A 19,184-nucleotide genomic window follows, 5' to 3' on the forward strand; every position below is an offset into this window, starting at 1 on the left:
ACTTTGTGCCAGAAATGGGGGTGAAGACCAAATATATATTTTTTATTATAAATCACAGTACCACAGTTACCTTACATGGCAAAAGGGACTTTGCAGTTTTAATTAGGCTAGGAATCTTGAGATGGGGAAATTTTCCTAGACAACCTGGGTGAGCCCAATGTAATCACAGAGGTCCTTAGAAGAGGGGGACGGGAGGGTCAGAGGCAGAGAGCGGAGGTTGACAAAGAAGGCAGAGGTGGGGGTGATGCTGGTCATAAGTCAAAGAATGTGGGCAGCTTTTAGAAGCTGGAAGAGGCAAGGAAACTATTCTCCCCTAGAGCAGGGGGGAATCAGAAACTAATGCATATTAAATGCTCATTTTGTATCAGTTTTCCATTGCTGTTGTAACAAATTACCACAACTACTGGCTTGAAACAAAGCAAATTTATGATCTCCCTGCTCTGGGTATCAGAAGTCTCTGATGGGTTTTACGAAGCTAAAATAAAGGGTCAGCAGAACTGCTGCTCACAGCCACATGACCCCAACCTCTGCTATAGTAATGCAGTGTGCCAGGGAGACGATGTCGTTGGTTGGTACTCAAGAGTTCAGTGGCAAGAGGTAACAGATATATAGAGGCAGATAAAACATGCACGTGCTCAATTGCAAAGCAATACCTACCTCCAGTATGCCAAGTGATTGGTACAGACAACTGAAAAGGCGATTTTGCGTCCAACCCTCAGCCAGAGAAGTGGGATTGGCATTGGTGAAAGAGCAGGGTGGGCTTTCCAGGTACGGGGAGTTGCAGAAATAAGCGCTAGGCAGAAGGAAAGTAAAAGCTGCCTTTAGAACCACAGATGAAGCTTTGCGTGGATCGGTGGAGGACACGGAGACTGAGAAGCCTGCCTGCCTCTGGCCAGAGCACGCGAAGAATGCTGGCCGGAGCGGTTACCCCTCCTCCCCTGCTCCCTGGTGGCACCCAATGCCTTGTAGAAAATGCATGACGGTTAAAAGAGATGTTTCAAGAGGGCAGTCTGGGGGCAGTGTGTGTTTTTCAAGGAAGGCGAAGCCACCAGCTTGGAGGAAAAAGGAACAGGTGTCTCTCTCCCCACAGATTTGCCTGCAGCTTTTCTGCTAATAACTGCATTTCCATTAGCGATTCCTTTCAAAGCCTTCAAACCCAAACTGATTCAATTACTGCATACCGTTTAATCGAGGCCACAGATACTATACCTTGAATTTATGGTGGGTCTCACAGGCTTTCCTGTGCTTCGTGTCTTTTCCCCACCGCTTCCCTGTGAGACCAGAAATGGGAGCAGAGGAGAGAAAGGCTCATAACTCTTGAAGATCTCAAATTTTTGGAAACCATAAGGAAAAGCTAGGAGAGCGAGTCTTCCAATATCAGCTCCGAGTCCAAGCGGAGGAAAACACTGAGAGGCAGAGAGACCAGGAGACCAGTCCCCTCCTTTCCCTCCCATCCCCAAGTCAAGCAGTACAAAAAAGATTTTTTTTTTTTAAATCACTTTACTAATTACTCAGGCCTAATTGTCTGCTATTTGATTAACTTAATCTTATTTTCCTCAAGAGGCCATTGCTAAAGTGATTTCCTTTTAGTGATGTGGGTTCCAAGCTCTGTATTGATCCACCAATTGTAAAATTTCCCCCTGGTTTTGTTCTCTCTGCAATTTTGCCAAGGGTAAAATGAAGGGGGAAAAAAGTGCATTTTTACTATTTAACTGACTGTGAGGCCCATATTCTATACTGACTTGCAGTCGCTAGAGAATCCATTCTTCCCCTTCCCCCACTTGTTTCCCCACCCCTTCTCCTTTGGATCTGTGGTTGGGAAGGTTCTGTTTTGGTGTAAACTGGGATTTCCCGCCCCCCCCCCACTTGGTTGCCAGGCAACAGCAGCCAGCCTGGTCAGGATGCATATAAATGTTAAATTGTTGCCAGCCACCTCTGGAGGCTGGGCCTGTCAAAACTCCGGTGCAGGTTGGGGGGTAGGGGGTGGGGGAGGTGCTGGTTAAAAATGCCGAAGTCAGACCTTATCCCCAGCAAGCACTAATGGGCAGGTAGAGGGAGAAGCCCAGCAATTGGCTTTTTAAAAATTAGTGTCTTCTGTGATGACAGGTGGTCTGAGGGGGCTTAAGGATCCCAGGGCTGAACAGCAAATGGCAAATTACATCGAGAGGGAGCTGTTTGAGCTTCAGTAGGAGAAAAAAGCTGAGAACATTCGAAGCTGGATGTTAGTTTATTTACTCATACATAGGATTGTTCTATTCTATTCTATCTTATCCTATCCTGTTCTATGTGTGTCGAATATATTAGTTCATTTAATCCTATTGCAATGCAATGAAGTTGAAACAATCTCAGCGGACCTGACAGTGAAGAAAGATACAGAGAGGTTAACTCATCCAAGGTCGCACAGCTACAAAGTGGCGGAGCCGGGACTTGAACTTCAACAGTCTGGGGCTCTTAGCAGTAGCACTGGGAGGTGGTGAAGAATGCAGATTCTCGAGCTGAACGGTCCGAGTTCGAATTCTACCTCTAACATGTACTAATTATGTTCACCTTGCACAGACTGCCTGATCGCCTTGTGCCGCAGTTTCCCAAGTTTTAGATCAGAGAGAGTAATTATACATGTCCAAGTATTCCCATGAAGACTGGCATTTAATCACTCTTAGCCGTTATTTTAGTTAATTTCTGTGGGGCAGAGTAGAGCTGGACACTGACAGGGTTCTCTGGTCCTACCCCATCTCTGACCCGCATCTCAGATTTGAACTTGGGCCTGAGGCTCAGGGATGGGGTGGAGGAGGCAGGAACGGAAGGTGGGGAATGTCTGAGGTTGGGTAAATTATTTTGTAATTTAAAAGGCTATCTGGCGGTTTGTGCTTTTTGGCCAAGAAATAGGCGTGAATGTCAAAGTGGTCACAGCATCCAAATGGCCATGTCCAGAAGGGCATGACAAAGCCTTGGGGGCTCCCACCCTCTAGTTTATCCTTTTGTACTCACCACCCTGTCAGGGCATTTGGGGGTCAGCTCCTCTTCATCTGTCCTTCTAGTGCTTTTGAGGCCCCTTCCTTTTGGAACTGGGTCTGAGGCCAGCTAGGAATTAGGTTTTAGGGTCCTCAGGGTTGTGTATACAGGGAAGCAGGGCTGGGGGTGAAGGTGGTACAGTTTCTTTGGGGCCCACTCAACGGATGCAGCCATGAATGGGAACAAAGGTGTTGCGGGCGGGGTGGAGAGGAAGCAGAGATGCTCCACCTGGATCTGCGCCAGGACTCAAGAACCGTTCCCCAGCTGGTGGGAGCACCCTCAGCAATCGGCCCTTTGGGGGTGGCTTCTACTGCAGAGAGCGGGCTGGTCCAGGACTGACTGATGGAGGGGTATGAAACCTGGCCTTCTGGCCCCAAATCGTGGACAACTCTGGAAGGTCACCTTCAGAATTCCCCTCGGCGTTGGCCGAAATTTCTGTTGCAACAATATGGCGGCTCAGGCTTTCCCTCCCATCAGGTGGACGCTCCCCCTCCCCCTTCTCCCCTTCCCAAGACCCCTCCCCGATCAATCTCTGCTCCCTGTCTCAGGGTGGGCTTCCTGGGGGCACCTGGCTGGCAACAGCGGGCAGAGGTGGGAGAAATTCCAAGCAAATCAAACAAGAGACCACAGCCCAGGAAGTCAACTCCACTTTTTAATATTTAACCATAATGCAAACAGGCATAAGTAGACTTTTGTTGAATTCCATCAAGTTAGAAGATGAGGACAATGCAGAAGGAGAGCATGCGGTGAACACAGCTTGGACAACCTCGCGAGGAGCGTGGGGCGGGCGTCGGTCCTTGGAGGAAGGTGCTGGAGCGCACGGGACACTGGGCGGACATTAGCAGCATCGAGAACTCAGAGGTAGGGGGACATCCGAGTTTCTGACAGTGTGTGTGTGTATGTGTGGTGACATGTGACACCCACTCTGCCCGCCTCCCCAGCTCCTCAGCCCCGAATGGAAACCCACTGGTACAGCAAGGAGGGGACGGCCAACTGCATTTTCTCTCTCTCTCTCTCTCTCTCTCTGCCTTCCAGGAAACCACTGCTGAGCCTGGAGTGGGTCCTGCGATCACAAGACAGCACAACACAAGGAAGAGAGGGCGGAGTCAGGGTGCACGGCATCGGGCCTCAGTGGGTAGTAATCAGAGTGATGCCAAGGGCACAGCATCTTATCAAAATGGAACTGTCATCCTTTCCGTCTTGGGAGGGAATTTGTGAAACCACTTTATCATCATCCCCCGCCCCAAATCCTTTGAGTCTCAGATAATGGAAACAAAGCCATTGGCTGGGTACTGCTCTGCTGACTCCAGAAGGTCCATGATTGAAGGGCCTGGGGCAGCCAGGAGAGACTCTTTTGCCCTCAGGGGACATCTGGCAATGTCCAGTGTCACATATGGTGGGGGTGGGGCGGGGAGGGACAGCTACTGCTTCTGGTGGGCAGAGGCGAGGGATGCCGCTCAACATCCTGCCTACGATGTCCGGGACAGCCTCCACCATGGAGAATTCTCCAGCTCCAAATGCCAGTAGTGCTGAGTTGGCTGACCCTGGACCAGAGTCAAGTCCGGGCACTTGGATGTCCTGGAGTCATTTTCTAGAAGCCCATGGAAAGCTACAGCTTAAGGGAGGTTTGCTCCTGCCTGCCAGGGCCACCTCGTTAAGAACGGTCTCTGTCCTTGACCAGACCGACACACCTTGCTTGTTCAGAACTGTTCAGGTCTTCCAGGACAAAACAAAATCATAAACAAACTAAGGCGTATTTACCCCAGACCTCCTCCCTTGCACGACTGCACGTGGCTCTGACCAGTAGTAATAGAGAATAGACTCAAGACCCATGTTCCAGGGGTGAGAGTTTACCTAGGTCCTCATGCAGGTCTGAGACTCATCAGTGTTTGGCGAGAGGCAGCTTTTGCCACCAGGTCGGGACCGGTGGTGGATCGAGGACAAGGTGCATATGATAGAAAGAGGAGAGACCAGGCTGGTGTCAGCCCCAAAAGGTCAGATTCAGGTTCATGGCGACCATCTGTGTTGAGTTCGGGGGGGGGGGGGCGTGGCAGTGACTCTCAGATCCGTCTTCCTCCATCCCAGGCCCTGGCTTTTAATTCCTGTGCCAAACAGGACATTTAGATGCAGGAAACTTGACAAGGGTTGGGAAACGTCAAGGAGTATGGACAAGTCATATAGGATGCCTAGATGAATATTTTTTTCTCCTTGTCACCTGCAGGCAGTCTCAGATTAACTTGCCAATTCAGACAGAAGGTTTTGGGGGTAAGGTGGGCATGGTGACATGCCGGAGGTCAGGGCAGTGGAGATGCAAATATACAAGTTAACGGTTGGCTTCACACAAAATCTTAACCCCATAGTTTTCCCGATGGCATGAATGGCCAGAGCTTGAAGGGTGAACGGGCCCAGACATCTGGCTTGCGCATCCTGGCAGAGGGATTGTTGGTTTGCCTGCGATCTGGGTCAGAAAAATCTCACTTGCTTTGTACTTAGGGCAAAACCTGACCTCCTTTTGGAAGTCCAAAGCAGGTGGCTGCTGAGAATGTGCTTGGCAAGAAAATCCTATGTTCTAAGGCCAATGTCTAATTGGCCTGGGGTCGGTTTTCTTTCAGTGCATCTAGGCCTGGCCGGACCTTGGAAGGATGCACCCTGCTGGCTGGGGGAGAAGCTGGCTATCATGTCAGCAACTGCAAACTCATCTTTCCCTCGAGGCTATTTTTTTCTCATGAGACTCCTTTCTCAGCCTAAACGTAAGACTCTTAACTTTCTCATCTGTTCTCCTTCTACCCCACAGATAGGTCTCCAGGTCCTACTGATTCAACCCCTGGAGTGGCTTTATCATTACACCTACCTCTTCCCTCATTCCAGCCTTGGTTACTGCAACATTCTACCGCTGGTTCAACAGACCAGCTGTCCATACTCTGTGTTACAGCCAGAACGTTCTTTTCCAAGCACGACTCCAATGACCTTATTTTTCCCACGTGAAAAACGTTCCTAGGGATACCCTACTGCCTGCCAAATAATCTAAATTCCTTGACATGCACTCACCTGTCCCAAAGAGCTGGTCCCTGCTCACCTTCCCAGCATCTGGCTCATCACCTTCAAGCCTTCCAAAGCTGTGCCTGAAGCCAGCCCCCATTTACTGCAACATGCTCCCGTCTGTGCCTTTCCTTCCTCTCTTCCTACTTCCTGGAAATCCTATCTCCCCAGACCTGCAGGTGGAATCCCCCCATTTCTCAAACCTCAGACATTTATGTCGATTCTAATTGTGTGTCTACATACGAGCTTCTCACTGTCTACAAACAGAAACTGTTCTTTGCTTTGTACTCTCCACTGTGCCTTCCGCATACAGGTATTGGTGAAGTGGAAAAGTAAAATTTGAAAGCTTCAATGGGCCAGGTAGTATAACTGGCTATTTTATGGGCATTATCTCATTTAGCCCCCTTTGCTATATAAGTGGATATGTAGACTCGGAAAGGTTAAATCACCAGCCCAGGGCTGTCTGCGGAAACGGGAAGGGGGAAAGCTCAGAGTTAGCATTTGGACTCCGGGCTGCTTCCACGGGCTCCATTTTGGTGGGTCTAAAGAATTTCCCTGAACGGAAGGATACCTGGCTGTCTCCGTAGAAACCAAGCGGGAAAATACTCCTCTGCTCAGGGAGTTAAATTACCTCTGCTTCTTTCCTAACACAAGGTGCTGGCTTTGGATTCATAGTGATGAATGGGGGGGCATGACCATGTCAGCTTCTGCAGAGGGGGATGTCTCCTTCCTCCTGGCCAAACTCACTTTTGTTAAATGGGGTTGGAGCCACTGCAGGCCAGTTCAAGGGGGAGAGGAACAGAAAAGTCTGTAATCTAGGTAACCCCCAAATGCCCAATCAATCCTATTTTTCTGCTCACTTACTGTGAAACCAAATTTTGCGCCTGGATTTGGCTACTGGGACTGAAATAAAAGCACCACAAGAGGGCAGCATTTACCCACCCTGGATCAGAGCTAAACCCTAAACCAGGACTCCACACTCTGCCTCTTGACAGGCTCCTTACAGGGAGGCTTTTCATAACAGGGGTTCTGGCAAATGAGAGAAATACATCGGACCAGTCTCCCGTCTTCTAGTGGGGAGTCCTGAAGCAGCTTGCGTTGGGTGTTGAAAGGTGTTTCCTTTAAAAACAAAAATCCTTCTTGGGAAGAAAGATGCATCCCGATTCTATAATCACTGCTTTGGACTCCCTGATACATCAGCAAGCCTGCTACTGGAGGGGCAGGGGTGCATGAAGGAGGTGTCCGGCACACAGGAAGTGCACACAAGCACTTATTCAGGGATGGAAAAGCACTCACACGCAGGGCTTGGTCTGGAGAGGAAAGCGCCGATGAGTCCTTCCTTGAATGAGGTTGGGCACTACAGTTCAGGGTCTGGGGAGCAGGGACATCTTAGCAAATATCTCCAAAGGGCTCAAAGGGTTGAAAGAAAGCCCCCGGGGGGAAAGCTGCTATGGGCCAGAACTGTGTATACAACGGGCCTCTGGAGCTCCAGGTTGGACAGGGTGGGGATGGGGGGCTGAGAGGGGTGGGGGGTGGGGAAGGGCGTAGCCCGCCAAGGGCTTGTGCTTGACCTTCCTTGCTGTGGAAGCCCCAGCCAGAGGACACAGGATTAAAGGAAGGCGGGGAGGTGGTAACTGGAGGCAGCCCAGCTCTGCACGCAGGGGAGATGGGACTCCAGAGGGAGGGGGGCTGCTGTGGAGGGTGGAGAAAAGCGAGGTCCAGTTTGCCTTTTGCCTTCAAGAATCTCAGAGACTGTCCCCTCCCGGGGACACCTCTTTGGCACTCTGTGAACTAAGGCCCTTCCAGAGAGGGCCAGGGTACTTTCTCTTTGGCGGCCCCCCAAACGGAGCAGCAAGAAATACCCACTGTGCCGTACAGAAAGGCAATGCTGTCTCTCTGGATGACAAAACATAACACAACAAAACAGAAGAACCCACTTGCAGAAGAAGGCTTCCCCTCCAACCTGGGTGGGGGGGCCCGGGGCAGGCCCCTCTAGCAATTTCTTGGCTCTCTCCAGGCCCCTGATTTTGAGCGCTTGTGGGTAGAGAGGGGCTCTCCCAGCCCATTCATCCTGACTGGGTGGGCGCAGCAGGTTGCCTGCTGTGGGGGGCAGTGGGGTGGGGGGGAGCGTACTGACCCTGATTCCCACTGAAGACTGCACTGCCCATTTTTGATAGGAGTCAAGGTTCGTTTATTCGTCAAAATTATTTCATCAGACTAGAAACTTGGGGGATCACTTTTAGAAGGCCAGGAGCATGAGGGCCAGGCCACCCTAGGTTGTGGTCCTGTGGAGGAAGCCGTGTGGCGTCTCATTATGGCTTTCCTCTCCGACCTACCCGATTTACCGGCCTTCTGTTATTTCCTTCCTAGAGTGGAAGGGCCAGCCCCGTTTGGGGCAATAAAAAAAATAGCAGCGATATTCTTCCTTGATACTGTTTCCAGTCTCTACCACTTTAAAGGCTGATCTATGCATCCTTCTTTTGCTTCATAACATTACAAGGGGGAACAGCGGACAAGTAACTTGCCCAAAGTCACCCGGGGATAAAGATGGAAAGATTCTTATTTCCCGCATACTCCCTGGGACATCACCTCCCTGTCTTGTGGGTGTGATGGTCCAGGGAGGGCCAAATCAGGTGATCCTGTCTGGGGTGGGGGGGTAGGGTTGGTGAGGAGGTGTGCTTAATCCACGAGATGGGTTAGTTTCCCAGGGAGGGCTCTGCTAACTAGTACCAGAATCTAAATGTGACCAATTCTGTGAGCCCCTTTTTGACGGAGCTTTCCCCCTTAATCATCACACTTGCTTCTCCCCTGCCCTTTGTAACCAGGACAACGAGGGTGCCTCCAAGTGTCTCAGGGACATGAGCACAGATAGAAAATTATGGACGCATGGAGAACCAGGGCACGGTTCTTGGCACTGAGAGTCTGCAGGCCACACGCTTGTCCAGGCAAGAGGACAGACGGAGACCCAGACCTGTGCCACACATGCACGCACGTGCACACATACACACACACCCACACGACCAGGACATCATCATAAAAAAGGAGAAGGGGGGGATTCAGCAGCAGAGAGACTGGCTCAGAACCCCCTGAGCGGTCCCTGCAGCCTCTCCGGGGGGACCCCAGAACAACGGCCACATTCCAGTGATGTCATGCGCCGGTGATCTGCCCTTGTTGGGAAGAGAGAGGGGGGAAACAGTTTTGTAAGAGCCACTGTGGATTATAAAGGCATTGCATTGCAGCAGGACAACTCAAGGAGAAAACCCAAGAGGGCCAAGGAAACCACCGAGGGGCGAGGACCCAGAAGAGGAAAAACCACAGCGACAGGACGAGAGGGACAGCGGGGGCCACGCGGGGTCCCGGAGGGAAGGTTCAGCAGTGTCCACGCTTATAAAACCTGCAGCTGCCCCACCAGGGCACATGGGATGGCCCCCCTGCCATCCGTCTGGGCAAGAGGATCCAGTTAGGAGCTGAAAACCCTGTGGGAAGACGGGGGGGGGAGGGAGTTAGTGCCAGGGAGGCAAAACTGCACTGTTTCCTTAGGAGCCACAGAGAAGCCACAAAGCTCTGGGCACAGGGGCTTCACTGCCCGTTCCTTGGCAGGCTCCCTGCCTCGGACAGCACCTGACCCCTAGTTGGGGCTCGTCTTGAATGCATGGACGAAATAACGAAGGAATGAATGAGTGCTTGCTCACCAACACAACTGGCCAGGAAGAGGGACAATGAAAGGGGCTTCCTGATAGGCCGAAGGAGCTGGAATCTTAAAGGCAATACAGTGAGCCTACTGGACACAAAATATGTTTTGTACATATGGGGAAAAAATGAGGCTGCTTAAGAAATGGGGTGTCTTCCCTATGCTACCGAAAATGAGACAACCCAAGTCCTACCTAATTTAACATAAAGGGCACACAGCGGTGGTTTGGAGGCACTCTGTGGGGGGGCATGGGGTGAGTGAGTGGCATTACCATCGTGGTTAAGAGGTCCCGGCCTTAAGGTGAAGTTTAGTGAGACTCAATCCAGTCTTGTGGTGCCTCACACTTTTCCCAGCAATTTCGAGAGGACCAGTGAGATTGTCAAAATAATACCAATTGGGATCTGCGTGGATGAGAACGCTCTGGGCAATCTGGGGGGTGTGGGAGGTGGTGTATAAAGGGAGGGACCTGCAGCGGGGAATACACCTTCCCGGAGGCTGGAGCCGTTATTCCACTAGGGGGCGCCCCAGGCAGACGTGGACATGCAAAACCAGGGTTCCCACACTTGGAGGGGCCTCAGAATCTCTCGAGGGCTCCTTAAAAACATAAACCTCGGTTCTCACTCCAGAGTTTCAGAGTCAGCAGGTCTGGGGTGGCCTGGGAATTTGCATTTGTAGCCCACTCTCCACTGTGGGAAAACCAGGGCAAACGAAGCCAGACATCCTCCAGCCGTTAGGACTGGGAAAAGAGGGTTCTGCCCGCCCCTCAAGCCCCTGGGAAGGAGCCTGCTTACTCATCGGTGTCTTTTTTGCTCTCCTCAATGAAGGCAATGGATTCAGATCTAAGGCGGTTGGTCACTTCATACGTTCGCAGGGTGACCCCGAAAATATCCTCATGGTACCGGTTGTCATCCTGGGGGACAGAAACAGCCCTCAAATGCCAGCCAAAGGCAGGAGAGGGACAGACACGCTGACAACCTGGAATGGAATGTCGCTAAAAAAGATGGGTTCTAAACAAACAAGATGTAACCCAGTGCCCCCTGGAGGAGCTCTGGCCTCCTAACCCAGGTGGCAAAGAACATTTCAGTTCACATCTGAACTGGCACACCTTGGACAAAAGTTTTTATGCAGTGTTCAACCTGGACAACTGCACAGGACAGTGCTGCAGCTTGGTTCTGGGGGCAGGAAGAGTCGGTTTCGGAAGGTTTCTACCCAGCTACCCAGTGATCCACCCGCTTGTTACTTTCACACACCACAGCCCCCACCCATATTTAATACACGCACCTGCACACCCAACACCCAGTCCTCCACCTTCTCTCTCAACTACGGTTTGGGACCACGGGTATCCTCTACCCTGAACCATAAGTGGGAAAATGGGAGCAGGCGGGGATGTCATCATGGCCCCTCTAATCACTGAGACAGGTGGGGTGAGGAAGAGGAGACAGGAACCAGTTGCTGACAAAGGGATCCAAGAAGCCAGCCTGTCACTCACCCTCAGCCTGCTGATGAACACGCCTGCATCCTCCACTGAGAGTTTCCCCTGCTGGGTCATGATGCGTTGGATGGCTTTGAGGACATCGGCGGCCATGGTGACATCCCCACAGACATAGATGTGGCCCCCTTGCTCCTTCAGGGCTTGGTACACCGGTTCTGCCAAATGCTCTTGCAGGATGTCCTGCACGTACTTCTGCAAGGAGCAGGAAGACCCGTGAGAAGGAGCGGGGTCCTGGGCAGAGCCTGATACAGGTGACCCAGGGGAGCGGGAGGAGTGAGTAAGAGAAGGAAAGCTGATCCGAGGGTGTGCGAATGAGCTGCACCCCGTGTTGGAGCTCAGCTGTGCTGAGGACCCTCTAGAAGGTCACGCGGAACACATCCCAGAGCCATAACCCGGGGGAGCACAGGGTGGGTCACAATCTACCTGCTCCCTGGCCAATGGCCAGTGGTCCCCCCTGGGGTGTTAACACCTGCTAACTAGGTGCGGGGTACAGCCTATGCTGGGGTGCCAGAGAAGCCCCAGGGCAGACAGCAAGAGATCGAGAGGTGAGGGGCTGTGAGCTCACACCTGCACAAAACCAGCTGCTGCAGGAAGAGCTGGAGTAGAAAGTGGGCTAAGAGAAAGTGGGGTGGCAACAGGGGTGTCCACCATAGCCTCCAGGGCATTTGCCTTATTTGTTCGGGATGTCTTCCACTTGTCTAGGAAACTGCCCCCAGGGTGAGGTGGACACGAAGCTGCTATGTCCTGGCATGGCTGTCCTGCTTGTGAAAACACTGGTGTACTTCCACCCCAGCTGTCAGATGGCCACTGCCCACCCTCCGAGTGCCCACCCCACCCCAGCTGTCCTGGCCCCTTTCCTGAGACCCCCTGGATCTCCCCAAGATCCAGGAGGAGCACGCTCCAGTTGTGTGGCCTGTGTCCATTCTGACTGGTAGCACCTCTTGTGGACTCTTACATGTTTTTTTTAAATTCATATTTTAAAAATATTTTTATTTTGGTAAAATATGCAAAACATATCATTTACCATTTAACCATTTTAAAGTGAACAATTCAGTGGTATCTCGTGCACCACTGTCTTGTGCAACCATCACTCTATCTGGTTCTAGAACTTATTCATCATCCCAAAAGGAAATTCTGTACCCACGAGCAGTCACTCCTCATTCCCCTGCCCCAGAGCCCCTGGTAACCCCAGATCCGCTCTCTGTCTCTACGGATTTGGCTGTTCTGGATATTTCACATAAGTGGCATCCTACAATATGGGCTGTTAAATATTTTAAACTGATATTTTTTTGCTCCTGCTTCCTGAAGTACAGAGCAATGTCCTGGAGAATTCAGAATAGGTGAGGGGGTGACTGGGGGTGGGATGCGCATGAGTGTACAAGCGTGTGTGTGTGTGTGTGTGTGTGTGTGTGTGTGTATCTAAGGCTGGGGTGTGGGCACTGTGCACGGGCCGGGGGTTACCTTTGGTTTGTCCGGCTCCCGGGAGTAGGCCGTGTACAGTTCTCTGAAGACCCCCTTGTTCTTGGCTTGTAGAGTCTCCTCCCTGTAGATGTGGTCTATCTTGGATTGCCGGCACCCGAACACCAGGACCATGGGGCAGGGGCTCATTCCTGGGGACCAGGAAGATCTCACGTCACTCACGGCTCTGATGCCCAATTTGGGGGGGGTGGCTGGTGGTACCAGGGGAGGGGGTACTGGGAACCTTCGTGCACGCCACATGGATAGAGGCACATGAACACTGGGACAGGTGGGGTGTATGTCCTTGCTCACAAGTACACCCATGTATACACATGCACGCACCTGCGTACACTGAGGGAAGTAGGTGAAGTGTGTTCAGATTTTAGCACACCTCCTTTCTCTAGGTCTCAATCCTTCCTTCTGCCCCCCTGGCTACTTAGCATCCCCTGCTACTGGGTCATGCCGAAAGCCCAGTCTGTGGAGCTGCACTACCCGGGTTCAAAACCCAGCTCTGTGCAATGATGAGCAACTTAACTTTCTATGTGCCCATTTCTGCAGGTACAAAATGGAAGTAATAATAGCATCTACCTCCTAGGGTTACTCTGAGATGTAAAACATTCAAGCCCAGTGAATATACAGTGAATCCTTCATCAATGTTAGCTATTCCACCAGAATGACTGGTCCATGGGGGTGGCTTTTTTTTTTTTTAAGCTGTTTCTCTGTCTTATTCAATGCTGTCCCTTGGCACCTACAACAGTGCTTGGCATTTATTAGATGCTCAACAAATCCCTGATTAATGCATGCCACAACTGTGGGTTTCTTTCTCTCTCCTCCTGGAGCTGATCTGTTGGGTCTCTCACACAGCAAAGCCTGCTCTTGAATAACTGCCTTTGGGACAATCCCACAAATGTACAAACACATTTACTCTCCTAGGGCTGCTTCAAATTTCAGATGGGTCCTAGCGTAACACAGAAATATCTTCTGGGTTGGAATTTCAGGCCCTAGAACAAGCTGTGTGGGAGACTGGTCAGGACAGGTCCTTTGAAGTATAACCATGAACCTCACCTATGGGTCAGGTCAGTACTATGACCCCTCACCCCCCGCCCTCCCCCAGGGAGTGATTCAGTGGAGAGAGAACTTTGTCATTCCTCTGGGTGGCTGAGCCACAGGTGGGTCTGCCCAGGTCCAGACGGGGTGGACATCACCTGGCTGCTGAATTGTGACCCACCTTTGTGTTGGATATCAAATTGCCGCTGCTGCCAGAAACTTCGGAAAGGGGCAATGCCAGTGCCTGGGCCAATGAGGATGCAGGGCACTTGGGGGTTTCGGGGCAGGTGGAAGCTGGGTGCTCTGGACAAGAGAGAGAGAATCAGAAGGCTTGCTGCGTTCAAATCTGATCAAGGGTGGCTGGGCCTTGGGTAGACCAGATGGCTGTCTTGGTGATACAGTGGGATTCCACTCTCTAGCAGGGGTCAGGTGCCCCTTATCGGAGTGGGAGGTCTCACACAGCTTTGGGGAGTTCCCCAAACAGGAGCTCTTCAGTGTCTGGCTACCACTCCAATTCCCAATTTTCCTCATTGCTGAGCTAAGCCACCAAGGGCATTGTTTTAACTCAGGCCTTCCAGATCTCAGCACTGCTGATAGTTGGGGCTGCATACTTCTCTGCTATGGGGGGTGTCCTGTGCACTGTAGGATATTGGGCGGCACCCCTGGTCTCTGCCTCCTAGATGCCAGGAGCACCCTCCAGCTGTGACAAACAAAAATCTCCACAGCCTTTGCCACAGGTGCCCTGAGGGGGAAAATCAGCCCCTGCTGAGAACCACTGATGTAGGCACTGGCGAGATCTCCTAAAATCAGGGAACAGACTTCTGTGTACAGAAGAATCACCCCGTGGTGTTAACAGTGCAGAGTCTTGGGCAGTGCAGCACATCTGGCTCAGGATACGGTATTTTTGAAGAACCACCGGGGATTCTGATGGTCATGGTATATGGACCATCCTCTGAGCACTCCACTCTCAAGAGCTGAGAAAAATCACTGGTCAAGACCACTGTTCAGGTACAGAAGTCACTGGTTGACAAAGCAGGAACCTTACCAGCTCAGGTATGGCCCTCATTGTGAAAAATGTTTAAGTTGTAGTCTTTATCTGATGGTGGTAAGAACACTTCAATGAAATCCACCCTCTTCACAAAATTTTTAAGTGCACGATACAGTACTGTTCATCGTAGGTAGGAACGTCCTTTAAAACTGAGTTTGGGGGGGCGCCTGGGTGGCTCAGTTGGTTAAATGTCTGCCTTCGGCTCAGGTTGTGATCTCGGGGTCCTGGGATTGAGCCCCGCATCGGGCTCCCTACTCAGCGGGGAGTCTGCTTCTCCCTCTTCCCTCTGCCACCCTCCACCCCGCTTGTGTTTGCTCTCTCTCTGTCTCAAATAAATAAAACCTTTTAAATTTATTTGAGACAGAGAGAGAGAGAGAGAGAGAGAGAGAGAGAGAGAGGGAGGGAGCACAATAAGGCACAGTAGCAGGCAGAGGGAGAGGGAGAAGCAGGTTCCCAGGCAGGGAGCCCGATGTGGGGCTCGATCCTAGGGCCCCGGGATCATGTCCTGAGCCGAAGGCAGATGCTTAGCCGACTGAGCCACCCAGGTGCCCCAATAAATAAAAATCTTAAAAAAAAAAAAACAAACACAGCTGAGTTCGAGAGAAAAGGCTCTGACTGATGGGGGGAAGGTTTGGATCTTCCCCATCTCCGAAATAGTGGGAACAGATAGGGTGGTTGGTAGATAGTGGAGAGAATTTCCACCAGTCTGCAGATTTCAGGAAAGCTGAGACTGCATTTGCCGGGTTGTCTACTGTAGCCCCAGCATCTGGCACAGTACATGCACTTGATAAATATTCATTGCATTGACCTGACTTTGACTGGGGCGGCAGGGGGAGCTTGCTTAGCTGCTGCTGTATTGCCCGTCCCAAGATCCCATTTACTTAACAGCTTGGAGTGATACTGAGTGTTGATCTCGATTCCGTCTGACTCAGCCATTTCTCCAGAACCCTTGAGGCTGGTCCACCCAGCCCAGCTCAGGACGTGAGTATGCAGATTTGGGACAACTGCTCATTTCTCTTCATTTGCCACTCACCCTCTCACGAAACATGGGACCACTTCGTCAGCCTGTATCCGGTTGAGCCAGGAGGAGCACACACCGTGGTGAATTGGTCCTTCTCCATCTGGCAGAATAAGCAAAGTGGTCTGGTGCGCCTCCTGCCCCCAGGGTTCCCCGTCACTGGCCTCCCCCTCCCTCCAGTGCAGAAGCTCACAACCCCACGCCAAGTTTCTGCCTTGGAATTCCCTGTCTGGATCCTCTGAAGGGGAAGCGGGTATGGTATAGTGAAACTGCCCAGGGTCGCCGTGGGTAAGGGTGGGTCGGATTCGCAAAGGTCTCAGTCAGTGTGCTCCCGGTGGCCTTCCAGGATCCTGGTCTTGGAGCTCTCTCAGGCACCGTGCATTTTAATTGCTTTATCAAGGAGGGAAATTATGGGAGACAAACGCTAGGGTATCTGACTGACCTACAACCAGGAGACTTCATGCAGCAGAGACCTCCCCCCTCCGAGGGATGGGTGGGGGTGGCTTGATCCAGTTGCTGCCTTGGTGGGGGAGGGATGAAATGATGAAGGCAGTAAAAGCACTCTCAGGCTTTGGGAGCAGAGGAAGCTTTCAAGTGCACATCTTCCCTCCTTCCTGACTCTGCACAGGGTTGGCTCCGCCTAAGGGGACAGTCTGCCTGCCCTGCTTCTTCCCCCAGTTCCTGGCCTTGGGGTGGGTCTCCTCTTGGGGATTTGGGATTTGGCAGCCCTGCAGAGGCCCCTGGGGAACAAAAGCAGACCCAGGGGGCTCTCCCGGGGCCTCTGCAAATGCAGACCCAGGGGGCTCTCCCCAGGCCTCCGCCTACCTCGGGTGCGGTAGGAGACAATGGCCACGGTGAGGTGCACCTCGTCGGGGTACATGTCTGGGGAGGAGCTGATGGAGTAGTAGCGGGGCTGCAGCAAGGACAGCTGGGTCAGGAGCAGGGTGGCAGGCATCTGGATGGACGGGAACTCCTCCAGCACCTCCACGATGGTGGGGTTCTTGCCCCACTTCCATTCCTCGTACTCCTGCAAACCCTGTGCCAAGGAGAGGGATGCAGAACTTGCACCCTGCTCCGGGTACACATTTCCAGGGAGGGCATCAGAACATCTGGGGAAGGGGGTCAGGAGTGATAAGGATAGCTAACACTCACACAGTAATTACTCCGCAGCCAGGTCTAAATTCTTACGACGACCTTAGGAAATACATGTGACTGTCGTCCCTATTTTGTAGCGGGGGAAACTGACAAACACAGAAGCTCTTGGGCCTGGAGGCAGTGATTCTGGGTTTTGAGTCTAGGTCAGGGGGTGGCAAACTTCAGCCCAAAAGGTCAATGTGGCTTACTACGTGTCTGTAGGGCTCATGAGCTAAGAGCTGTTTTTACATGTTTAAATGGTCGGGGTAAAGGATCAAAAGAAGGGTACTATTTCATGACACGAGAATGTGATATGAAATTCGAATTTCTGTCCCATAAATAAGATATGACTGGAACCTGGCCACGCTGACTCACTTAGGTACTGTCTATGCTGTTGGGTTATAATGGTGTAGTTTAATGGTTGTGAGACGGACCTCATGGACCGTGAGCCTAAAATATTTACTACCAGACTCTTCATGGAAAAAAGCTGCTGACCCCTGCTCTAGGCAGTGTGGCCCCAGCATTTGTGCTCCTAACAGTATAGGTCCTGCCACATGCAAAGGTCAGGAGAAAAGCACTGTGGAGAGTGTCATGATTTGCTGGTATGGAATGCAGACCTGTGACCTGTGAATTTGCAGGGCTGGAGATGCATCGGCAGGGAGCATAGGTCAAGTTCAAGACGGTGAATGACAGCCCCAAAGGAACAGGTTAGGGTGTGGAGGACCGCTTGCAGGGGCCTGTGGACAGCAAAGCCCAGCTGCTACCAGGAAACAGAGGAACTCTCTGGGGCTCTGGAATTGGGTTTTCCTACATCTCAGAAGCTGCTCTGGGCAGTCCCTGATTGCTTATAGAAGGCTCAGATTTTGAGGAGTAAAGCCTATTGTAAGTGTACCTTATAACCAAGCTTTCCTCCACATTCCTAAAGATCATCCTTGCTTTATTGATAGGGTATGGCATCCTTGAGAACGTGCCTCCCAGACCTCCAGCCTCACTGACCTTGACCTGCAGGGGTGCAATCTGCCAAGAGCCTCAGGAACTGCTCTCTGAAATGGACGTCCACGGGAAACAGACATGGATCACCCATTTTGGTCCTTCCTAAGGCTGCGGCTGCAGTTCCAGATGCTTCCATTCACAGTTCCTTCCCTCTCTGTCACTCGGAGTCAGACTTGTTGGAGATCTGATGGTCCTCCCAGCCTTATCGGACTCTTGCCCATTTTCCCCCTCACACAGGTGTTTCCCTTAATAAAAATCCTCGCTTATTTAATCCCACCTTGGAGTTTGTGCTCTTCAGAAGAAACAGGCTAATACGTACAGTTTATCAAATTCTACTTGAACTCATCCCATGCAAACAGTGCAATCTCTGATCCCTCTTAAAGCAGCCCCTCCCCCATTAATTAACATTTTAAAGTTATACATGTACATCGTGTACAAAGTTAAACAATTCTGCGAAGTTTACGAAGAAAATTAACGCTCTACTTCTCCAATCTGTTTCCAACTTCCCAGAGTGAACCACTTACAACTCTCTAAGTGTTCCTTTTCATGTCTGTTTTCTCATTTCTAAATATAGCCGACCCTCTAACAACATGGGTTTGAACTGCGCAAGTCCACTTATATGCAGATTTTTTTTTGATAAATGTAATAGAGGACTGTGAATGAATTTTCTCTTCCTTATGATTTTCTTTTCTCCAGCTTACTTTATGGTAAGAGTACAGTATATAATACATAAAACATACAAAATATGTGTTAATCAACTGTTTATGTTATCAGTAAGGCTTCTGGTCAACTGTAGGCTAAATTAGTGGTTAAGTTTTGGGGGAGTCAAAAGTTACATGTGGATTTTCTACTGCACAGGGGGTCAGCACCCCAATCCCCACGTTGTTCAAGGACCAGCTGTAACATACATTCTTTGAATTAGCCTTTTCCTGTCGGCCCATCATACGTCCCTCTCCTGGACAGCAGAAAAAAGCTAAGCCATCCTTTGCTGATGGCTTGCTTAGTGGGGAGGAGCCCCCACTGGGAGAAGTCTGGGTAGTCCTCCTGGGTAGGAGTCTTACCGAGTAAGATTTTGCAGCAGCTTGGGGCAAGCAAGTCCTAGGTTTCAAAGCAAGGGTGGTAGAAATGTTTGATGCATTTTACCATCATAGGGCCTCCTCTGTCTTGCAAGTCCTACCAATAGCTCCTCGGTGTTGGGAAAGGCCTCTCTCTAAAACAGGGTACTGTGGGATTCTTCTCTGTTTCTTTTCCT

The 19,184-nt window shown here is 51.2% G+C and overlaps 1 protein-coding gene across 1 annotated transcript in view; it reads right to left on the minus strand.

Annotated features, from left to right (window-relative positions):
- Nucleotides 1-9,104: 9,104 nt before the first annotated feature.
- Nucleotides 9,105-19,184, minus strand: part of NOS1 (nitric oxide synthase 1) — a 79,909-nt gene continuing 69,829 nt past the window's right edge. Inside the window, exons 22-28 of the mRNA XM_027577102.2 lie at nucleotides 16,631-16,841; nucleotides 15,821-15,908; nucleotides 13,921-14,042; nucleotides 12,696-12,844; nucleotides 11,232-11,426; nucleotides 10,534-10,652; nucleotides 9,105-9,527 (exon numbers count right to left, since the gene is read on the minus strand). Coding sequence (XP_027432903.1) covers nucleotides 9,512-9,527; nucleotides 10,534-10,652; nucleotides 11,232-11,426; nucleotides 12,696-12,844; nucleotides 13,921-14,042; nucleotides 15,821-15,908; nucleotides 16,631-16,841 — 900 coding nt within the window. The 3' untranslated portion in view covers nucleotides 9,105-9,511. The remainder of the gene's footprint in view (nucleotides 9,528-10,533; nucleotides 10,653-11,231; nucleotides 11,427-12,695; nucleotides 12,845-13,920; nucleotides 14,043-15,820; nucleotides 15,909-16,630; nucleotides 16,842-19,184) is intronic.

Source organism: Zalophus californianus, chromosome 14 (assembly GCF_009762305.2).
Source record: "Zalophus californianus isolate mZalCal1 chromosome 14, mZalCal1.pri.v2, whole genome shotgun sequence".
NCBI lineage: Eukaryota > Metazoa > Chordata > Mammalia > Carnivora > Otariidae > Zalophus > Zalophus californianus.